The 10,003-nt window shown below is 48.4% G+C and overlaps 1 protein-coding gene across 3 annotated transcripts; it reads right to left on the reverse strand.

Moving 5' to 3' along the window:
• Positions 1-2,325: 2,325 nt before the first annotated feature.
• Positions 2,326-9,673, reverse strand: acbd4 (acyl-CoA binding domain containing 4). 3 transcript variants are annotated; one of them, XM_076033647.1, is made up of 11 exons: positions 9,466-9,673; positions 8,350-8,476; positions 7,310-7,430; positions 7,099-7,183; positions 6,837-6,957; positions 6,140-6,274; positions 5,923-6,020; positions 5,628-5,829; positions 4,608-4,819; positions 3,941-3,997; positions 2,326-3,103 (listed from the first exon to the last, which is right to left on the reverse strand). In XM_076033647.1, the coding sequence occupies exons 2-11, from the start codon at positions 8,438-8,440 to the stop codon at positions 2,975-2,977; spliced, it is 1,251 nt and encodes a 416-aa protein (XP_075889762.1). In that variant the 5' UTR covers positions 8,441-8,476; positions 9,466-9,673; the 3' UTR covers positions 2,326-2,974. The 3 variants fall into 3 exon arrangements, with proteins under 3 accessions (XP_075889762.1, XP_075889761.1, XP_075889763.1); XM_076033646.1 differs by lacking the exons at positions 8,350-8,476; positions 9,466-9,673 and adding an exon at positions 7,712-7,961; XM_076033648.1 differs by lacking the exons at positions 7,310-7,430; positions 9,466-9,673 and having other exon boundaries at positions 8,350-8,456.
• Between the last annotated feature and the right edge of the window lie 330 nt (positions 9,674-10,003).

The following is a 10,003-nucleotide window of genomic DNA, read 5'->3' on the forward strand; positions in this document are numbered from 1 at the left end:
TTTTTAGGATAAAATTGATGTTCTGTATTTCTATTTCTATTTTTGGGGGTGGGGGGTGGGGGGGGAATAATTGTGGTTATGAATAGCCAGTGTTCTAAACAGAGCCAAGCGTCCAACTGCATTAATGCTGGACACAATTTGAAGGTGAGAAGGAACTTTTTGATGGGAAATTTCAGTGAACTTTTCTGACCGCTCCCATTTTATGGCCACTTTGACCATTTTATTTCTACGACTATAACATTATCAACTTTTTTTTTTTTTTTCAATGTCCCACACTGTTTTTCCAGTTTTACACTTCTTAAGATTTCTTTTTGTTGTATTCACTTCAAAATTGATTGATTTTACTGAAAAAGTGTCGCCACTTTTAAATGCTGCTCTGACCGGCCGTCTCCGGGCCAAAGTCAAGATGCTTCTTTTACAAAGATTTTGTTCATTGGCTTCTTTAATTTTTTTTTTTTTTTCTTTAACTCTTTAAATTGTACTATAAAGCACCCTTGAATTGTTTTTTTTTTTAATACCCCAACCCACTTTACTGTGAGAGGGACTCAGCCTTCCGAAGAATTGATTTAGTTGTTGAAAGCGAATTTCACCACTTGGTGGAGCAAAGATCTTGGGCTCTTTTGGATTCTTGGGTCTGGGTGAGATTGACGCATCTTTCAAAAATCATTTTGTGATGAAACCCTTCGGTCTGGTTGGCGTCCAGCAGCGAGCGTTCAAAGCCATATCGGACGTTTAAAATTCCGTTTCGCAACTGAGCGTCGGTGGCCGTGGCTTCCCGTCAACCTGGACTCACACGGGGGGGGGGGCCTTGAAATCTGCACACTCATCTGTCCACAGTAAAGCCTTCGGGTTCGGTCCTATCTGCCCCTGATGCGCCAGAGTCTCCCAACGGATCAACAGGGAATGTTGACATTCCAGTGGAGTTGGGATGAAAACAAAAGAAAAAAAAAATCCTCCTCTTTATCTGCGGGTGATGTCATGTGGGCATGATGCCAAAGCTTCCATGGACTAAGTGCATGTGTGGAGTCAAGTGACATATAAAAATATGCAAACCCCCCCACCACCACCACCACCACCACCACCCCCAATGTGTTTAACACAAGCCTTCTGTCCTTCCCCTGTGTGTGTGTGTGTGTGTGTGTGTGTGTGTGTGTGTGTGTGTGTGTGTGTGTGTGTGTGTGTGTGTGTGTGTGTGTGTGAAGGACCAGACTTCCCAGGTTGGCTTTTGTCAGAGGAGCAAAGTGTTCAAGGCAGCTATTTCAATTCATGCCAAACTTTGAGCAGCGTGGAGCCCAGACAGCCTCACGGGGAAGGTGAGCGCCAGCGAGGCTCCACTCTTTAGACCAGAGCAGCAGTGTTACGGAGGGTTTGGACACGAGAACAGCTGATCACCTCCTGAAATCCAAAAACCACTGAGTCTTAGTCTTTCTTTTCCTTTACATGTTTGTCAGTATTTATTTTATTTTATTTTATTTTTTTGCTTTGAACTTCTTTGGACATTTTCTTAAGTCCCGTCTCGGAGAAATCGATCTGTGTCGCAGGTGTTCGTTCCATTTGTCCCGATCCACAGGAGGCTCCGCCCCCTCTGCTCTCTGCCCCGCCTTGTCCTTGTGCATGTTCCTGACGGTATGTTCGTGGTGGGTGACTGTGCGTGGACCAATTTTGTAACAGTTGTACAAAGCCTTTTTAAGTTAACCTGTGTATATAAATATTATACATAATATATTAAATTATTTGTTTTGGAAATGAGGTTGTATTGAGTTTTTTTTTTTTTCTTCCCGTAACCATAAAGTACACTTTCCAACAATGGTACACAGACCATGATGGTATCTGGTTTACTATCACAATCCATCCTTTCTTTGTTGTGTTTGCTAAGCTGTTCAGAAGGTGTTAAAACAAAACAAAAAGGTTCTTTGTGATGTCACAAAGGGTTCTGATATGAAGAAAGTAAAAAATGGTTTAATGCTCCTACAATCAATATCATATCTTTTTTTTTTGTTGCCCATTTTAAACTTATAGAACACATGTACATGTGTTCTATATCCAGGAGCGACAAGCCAAGTCAGGGGCCTCTATTAACTCGCTGTAAAGGCTCATGTCGCCCCCTAGTGTTGGGGAGGAGGACACGTTCCCGTCAGTAATTCAACTTTCTCAGTTACACGTAAACTCTTGACAGCAACAGAAGTCTAAACAGATGGCAAAACTGAATTTCGAGCATAGCTTAATTAAGCTGCGCGTGTGAACGTACTCATTATTTTACCCTGCCGGGAACCTGTTGAACAGTGCGATGGATGAGGGTGAAGAAAGAAAGACGTGACACATCTCTCTACTCAATGTCTTCTTTTATTTGAGGCCATGCTCTCAGTGGTTAACGACCGTTTCTGTCATTAAGTCCTTTGATGCCAACAGCTACAACTGCTCCTCACTGGGCTGAAGCCACTGACAGCAGCCAGTCAGTGTTTAGGCGGCTGAACAACGATGTAGTGTGTCAGGTGTGGGTCCGTGAAAAACGACAAAGGTTTCAGAGTGCTAAACAGAAATGGTTTTGGAGAAGAGACTTGTGTTCCATTAAAGTGACATTATTAGGTGTACATGACTTCATCAGTGTGGCGAATCCTTCCACCACAGAGCGGAAACATCCCGTTTGTGGCACAGATGGTGGTCTGTGCATTCATAATCAAATATATTAAAATGAACCCGCGTACACGACTATGAGTTGAGCTGAGATCAATACTTAATTCCCGTCATAACACAGTCTTTATGATTTGGGTCCCGCTGCTCCATCCGAGATGCATGATTTCAATAAAGTGAGACGGCTCTTGCCCACATTCCAGGCCACGGCAAGCGCTTCACCTTCTCTCCTGCCGCCGGAGGAGGAAGCCGTGCGTCCGTCTGGACTCGGTCCAGCCTGCGGTTGAAGCTGAACTCGGCCCCGGCAGACCCACACGGGGTTGAACGTCGCCGGCGGCTCCTCTCATGACACGATGCGGTTTCTCTTGTGGGCTTTCCTCAGCAGGTAGACCAGACCCTGAGCCACGAAGGGCCACAGCAGGAAGAGCAGGACGGTCTGGCCGGACACGTCGAAGGGCCACCACCTCTCCTCCTGAAAGACAACGTGGTAGTTGATCACCTGGTGCACGGCTGGAACTCCTGGCTGTTCACGCAGCCGTTTAAAGGCTCCGCACAAATTCACTTTGTATCGGTGTTTTCAGTCTCTGGCCTGTCGGTGAACTTCCCAGGATTGTGTCTTTAAGCGCTGATCCCTCACCCTCAGTGAGAACTCTCCTGGCCAGGTGTCCGTCCCACCCCCTGACATGGACTCATTGCTACTTTCACAAGGGACAGTGAGGCATGTACTTGCTGGAGTCGGGCTTGAAAACCTGAGACCTGACAATGAGTGTAATGTGGGAGCTTTACAGCTAGGGGGCGCTCCGTGGCTTAACAACCCAGTACTTCAAACCAGTCAGGATTTCGTGCCAAAGGTTTTGGAGCGCTGTTGTGCCCTCTAGTGGCTCCGCCTGCTTTACACAAACATCAGTATGTCCTGATACCCAGGAGTGTGGTCTATGTGATACGCAGGTATATGCTGTATAACCACTGGAAAAGGGGGGATCAGCATCCCGACTCGAATAAACTACCGTAGACTCCACTGCTGCTGATGCCTGATCCTTATGGCCATTTTGATCATATTACAGAGGGGCCTCAACATTCATATCCATGGATACCTGACCTGTATTAGCATCCGGGTTATCTGATTATTGGATCTTGTGCCACGCAGGCGTCTGTTACGTTTGATGTCTTACAATACAAACAGAAGTAATTCTAAAATCGACGACAGGTGAGACCAGCGTGCATCATTGCAGTCCAAGCAACAATAATAAGGGCTTGATTCCAGTTTGTCTGGATGCGTTTTTGCTGGATGCGTGGGAAATCCTCTCACCTGTTGTGAAGCTGCGGCCGCACACTGCAGACAAGGCCTCCAGTCTGACGCTTGGCTCTGTCGCACAGAAAGCAGCAGTGAGCGACGCAACACGGAGGACAACTCGCACACTGTGTGCACTTTCGGAGGAGTCGACAATAGAGGCACTGTTTACGGTTGCCGGCAAACCTTCTCCTCTGGTGGCAGAGTTTTCTTAATAAACTGTGATGAGGAGTTGGTGCCGAGACGTCTTATCAATCAAGCTATGTCTAAATATTGTCTCTTTTGGGTATATAAAGACTAAATATTGAAAGCAACGTTAGTTTTAAAGTTGCTTTGTTAAAATCGGCTTCCTTGATATTTTCTCTGAAGTCCTTCCTATGGTTTAAAAGTTAATATTAAGTCACCAAGCATGCTTTAAAAGCAGTGACCCTCATTTATTCTGCAAAAATGAAAACTTTCCATCATGTCTAGCAAATCAACTTTTGAAATTATTGAACAGAATTGTGCAATCTTGCAAAATAAACGCCCAACATTTTCTCGAGAAAATATACACATTTTAAAATGCTTTTTTTGTTGAAGGAAAAAAAGGGGAAACTGCCCACAGAGCAGCGACCCCAAAAGTGGGCCGCGACCCACCCGTTGAGAACCGCCGCTGTAAACGAGGCCGATCGGCACGCGCACTCACGTGTGTGGCGGCGAGCCTCTCCACCGCCTCCAGCCGCTCCATCACGCTCCTCATGTCCTCTCGGAGGCGCCGCAGAGCAAAGACAATCTGCTGCTGGAGCTGAGCATCGTGCAGCCGCTCAGCTCCGCCCTCCGAACCGTCCCCGCCCCCCCGGCCAGACCCCCCTCCCCCACCCATGGCCCCTCTTCTTGGGCTGCCCTGAGGAACGCCACCTGAAAGAAAAAAGATGAAAAGATTGATTGAATCTAAAAGACTGATTTAACTTAACAAGCTATTTCACTGTATTATTTACACAGGAAATGCTCTGCACTCCAGGCATTTGATTTCTGGCTGGCGCCCTCTTGGTATTTTGGGGGTACTGCACGTCCTTCTGAAGCAGGAAGTGGGGGACGTAGGAGGGGATAAAGCACCTGCGGGCCTCAGGCCTCAGTGTGTTGCAGCCACACATGTGCTGTGTCTCAATTCAGGTTCTGCGTCCTTGAAGTGCGCATTTTGAAAGGAAGTTGCGTCATCGCGCTGCGCGACCCAATTCCCAAGGGTGCTTAGGACGCTCAAAATGCGCACTCGGAAATACGCATTCTTTTTAGCCGATTCCAAGGATGCACCGCTACTATCCTTCGCATACTTGGGTATACCATGATGCTTTGCGTGCTGTTCCAAAGCATCCTGGGATCCTGGGAAGTCAGCTGAAATTAGCAGCATGTACTGGCAAAGACACAACATATAAATTTAAATATTGAAGTTTCACATAAAGTATCCAGTTTTTAACGTAGGATTTTACTTATTTGATCATCCAACGCCATCGTTAGATGGCGAACCAATGGTTAGCTTGATACTATAAAAACGTCACTTCCAGGGTTGGCCAGCCCTGGAAGCCGGCCGTAAAAATATGAATTCTTGCTTGCTAGTTAAATACTCATTGTGTCTGGGTGAAAATGAAGCTCGACTTGTCTTGATGACATCACAAGGAACACACTTCCCAGTGAAAGTGACACAATGTGGGGCTGCACTTTTACTCACGATCTCTCCAGTTGTGGTGGGAGCCGTCCCGCCCTGCGTCTCGACCCCTCCGCCCAGGACCCTTCCCGTCCTCGGCGCCCTCTCCACCCTGACCCGCTCCGACCTGCCGGAACTTGCCGTGGCCGTCCAGCGGAGTGACCTCGCACGGAGGCGACTCCACGGCGTGGCCGTTGTGAAAGCCGTTGGATCGGACGGCCTGGTGCTGCGGACAGAAATCGTTGGGCCAGCGGTGTAAAACGCTGAGCCTGGTACACCGGCGGCGCGAGCGACCCTCCCCGTCGACCGGAGGCTTCACCTTGACGCTGACGAGCTGCTCCACCGAGTCCAAAGAGTCACAGAAGGTCTCGCTCTCGGAGTCGCTGGTCAAAACCAAACCCTCGGACACGCCGGAGTCTGTGGCAGCAAAGCAACATTTTTGATACAATATGAATATGCAATATTGTGTTAAAGAGAGCAGGGCTACAATATTACATTAGCGTGACAGTGTAGCGAGGCTGCGTTAGCATTCCTACCGTTAGGGACGGTGTTGGCCGTCAGGTCCGCAGCCTCAGACAAGCTGAGGTCGTGGTCCTGACTTGGACTGGGCTCTCCAGTGGGGGCGCTCTGCTCCTCCGCCGGCCTGTCAGCAGGCTCGCCGCCTTTCAGACCTGCAGCAGCAAACCGGTTCTCACATGAAAGGCAGCAAGGAAATGGAAACTGACGCAGATGAGCAACATTGTCGGTAAAAACACTTTGCTTTTTCACTGTCACCACAATAAACACTCACACACTGTTTGCTAGTTGAATTATTTAAGACAAAGCCAATGTTTCGTCAAAGACGCTGGTTTCCTTTCTGGCTGCAGCACAGAAGAAGCCGAGCACGAAGCTGGGATCTGTGCATTTGATTCAACAGGCTATAATACTGTCTGTCGGTTCACTGCTTTGATTCACTGGCTTCAATATGCCCCGTGGTCCTATTTAGCCACATCTGTTTACCGAGTAAACATATTGGGTACAGCTCTAAATGCCAGCGCCACTGTATTTGATTGGCCTGTTCGCATGACTTCCTTTCTTCAGGAGGACCACTGCGGAATCATGCGAGAATCGAAATGATCTGCCGTTGGCATCACTTGCTGACTCATTACAAACCGTCGGCAGCGGTTATAAAAAGGTTTCTCTCCCATTCTACCGAGATCCAGCCCGAGCTGCCGGCCGAGCTCGATCACTGACCTTCTCTCAGCATTAGCAGCGACCCCGGGGGTCGCGGCATGTCGTCAATCACTTGGTAGAGAGGCTCGAAGTGGTGAAAGAGGGCGGCCGTATTTTCATTCATGGGCATGGTGTCAATGACCTGCAGAGTCAGTGGAAAACTTTATTGACCGGCGGGATGCTGACAACAGAGCACTGCGCCAGTCTGGTCGGCTACGCAACCACCGGGAGACGTTCCAACCATCGGATCTTCCAACGTTGGCCAGAGAAGTTTCAACAATACCTCCTGAGCTACTTTCTTCATCTCGTGCACATACGCTGCCATGGCACTCTCCTTGCTCATCCCTCCAAGGCTGCTCCAGGCATCCCTAACGCACCAAGAAGAAAAGTCTATCAGGGAAAAAAAAACAACGACAAACCAACAACAGGTCTGATGGAGAAGCAGCAGCTGTAGATGCTAACACCATGTTAATAACTTGGCTTGGCAGACAGACCATTTGTAGCGACCCACGGGGTCCCAGAAGCTGGGCCGGGACACCGCGCACGGTCCGCACATGGCCTGCTTGTACAGGCCATAGAAACGCAGCATCATCTCGTAGGAGGGCCGGTAGGAACCTGCAAGACAACGCAGAGTGTCCAGAACCTGTCTGTGAATAGTAGAACACCAGTCCGGCAATCAATGTCAACTGTTTTACAAATGTTGCAGTTCTGTCCGCAGCAGACAGTGACAGGTGACAGTCGCCATCGCTACTATAGTGACAGTTGACTTGAATAAAAACATGGTCAAACAAATTATTCAGTCCCTTTTTTTTTTTTGTTTACACCACTTTTTTTCTGTTCTTCTTCTTCTAATTGGGGGCGACACGGTGGCGCTGTGGTTAAAGCTGACGCCTCACAGCAAGAAGGTTGTGGGTTCGATTCCGGGGCCTTTCTGTGTGGAGTTTGCATGTTCTCCCCGTGCCCGCGTGGTTTCTCTCCGGCTTCCTCCCACAGTCCAAACACATGCATGTGAGGTGAACTGGGAACTCTTAACTTGTCCGTAGGCGTGCGTGTGAATGGCTGTTTGTCTCTACGCGGCCCTGCCACAAACTGGCCACTTGTCCAACATCTCCTCCAGGCTCCAGCAGACCCCCGCAACCATGGGTGCGCGAGGAAGCCGGAGTGAAGGATGGCTTTTAGGGCAACACTCCTCATGCAGCTGCCACAATAGAAGAGGACTGCGTCTACATCCGACATCATCGCTCCAATTTTAAAATCAAGGCAGCTTTCCAAACAAAAACCCTCACAGTGCAAAGCGGCACCACCGCGGCCCCGTGTACACGGAGCGTGCACTGAACCGGTGTGACCGCGAAGCACCGCACCGGCCGCCTTATTGACGATGAGAAACTGCTGCCGACTGCTTGGGCGACAGTTTGCCCGAGCCACAGGTTCCAGACGACGCAGTGAACGAGAGAGGTCCGAGTCCAAACAGCGACGGAAAACTCTGTCACTCTGAGCGCACGAGAGGAAGTAACGGGCGCGGAGACCTACTTACCATTTCTGGGGAGGTTCTGGATGACGTCCACAGCCGCCTGAAAGCGTTTCTGATGATCAACGACAGGCTCGGCCATCGCTGGGACAGGCATGGCAACTCTCTTGTTTTGGTCTTGCTGGAGGGATGACTGGTGATGTGGAGAGAGGTCTGTTTTCAGTTTTTCCCCAGAGCAAGATCATAAAATCCTTCTTCTTCTTTTTTTTTTTTTTTTTTTTTTTTAACAGATGTCACACAAGGGTTGAAGTGACCAGCCAGTACAAACAAGAACCGTAACAAATGTTATGTAGTAGGGCAATAGCTTGAACCTCGTAAATACTGCAGCACTCACTGTAGCGTCATAAAATAATAAAAGCATGCAGCAGAAGGTTAACAAGCTCTCCCACAAAGTGAAACCGCTGAAACAAATAACAGAGGGAGAAAAGCAGCAAACTGACGTTTGCCTTATTGCGTCACAGATAGATTTTAAAGACCGTTATTAATGTTCACATGGTGGAGCTCCTTCAATCTTAATGCTTCGCATACTGCTAATAACTAGCTTGAGCCCGGCAAAGTTTTCTTGCAATGACACGAAAGCGTCGTTGTAATGTCGTGCTGCTGACAGCGAAGTGCAGCATCTCTTCCAGAGGAAATGCCTCCTCCAGCCCTCAGCTGCTCCACGACACCGTACCACGTCCCGTCAACCTCGCCTAGGAGCTTTAAAAAGGTCCAGCGCAGCCTTTTCAAAATAAGGTTGGAGAAAAACCAATGCTCTTTTCTTTGCCCCTCGCGCACATCGGCATCTATGACGACCAGATGCGAGCAGATTCACCCCGAACCCGCTACTTGATTTGGAGAAAAGTAAGATGAAGAGTGGAGGTTGATGGAAGCCTTTGTGACCCAATAGGAAGTACAGAGTGTACTAAACATCCAGTATTTTTAGACCGAAGCGGTGCCCCGAAACCTCATACGGCGCAAGAGAGAGTTCCGTTGCACTGTGCATCTGCGGCCACTTTGACAAGACAACACTCGAACGAAAATGAGAACAAAGCCGCCTTGGCGAACCTCGCGAGGCAGGTTGATACACCCTTAACCCCTAGCTAAGCCTAGCAAGAGTTAGCCTTGTCATCTGCTCTTTACCTCACTGGCTGGATGCCATCACGCTCAGGGAAACGACGGAGGTGCGTTCTAACCCGGGATGGAACGGTAGAAAGGTGTTTTAGCTCCCGGTGGCTTCAATTCGACAGACAAATGAGTTTAGCAAAGGGTTCGTGGAGCCACCTGTGCAGTAAACTGACCTGCCCGGCTGGCTGTCAGGCGGCCAACCCTGGATGTAGTTCGTGGAGACAACTTCCGTGTTGGGTCACATGATCACACTAACCACGCCTACTTTACTTACGCAATGAATACGTAACTACATTAAAATAAAACAATTCTATCTCCCTGTACGTAACTGCTAGCTTTTCACATCTGTCCGTGTTTTCATTTACGAATTTCGCGACACGTTTTTTATTTTTTTTTTCAATGTTGTTGAATGTTTTTGTGCCATATGTCCATCACTTTAAAATGATCTGGACAAACGAGGGAAGATAGCGGTAATTAGACGTAGAATCACCGCGTCGCACAAAACATATGACGCAAAAACATTTAATCATGAAGAATTGTGATTTAAAGGGCG

This window comes from Nelusetta ayraudi, unplaced genomic scaffold (assembly GCF_046127955.1).
Source record: "Nelusetta ayraudi isolate G7.1 ecotype Tasmania unplaced genomic scaffold, CSIRO-AGI_Nayr_v1 ptg000042l, whole genome shotgun sequence".
NCBI lineage: Eukaryota > Metazoa > Chordata > Actinopteri > Tetraodontiformes > Monacanthidae > Nelusetta > Nelusetta ayraudi.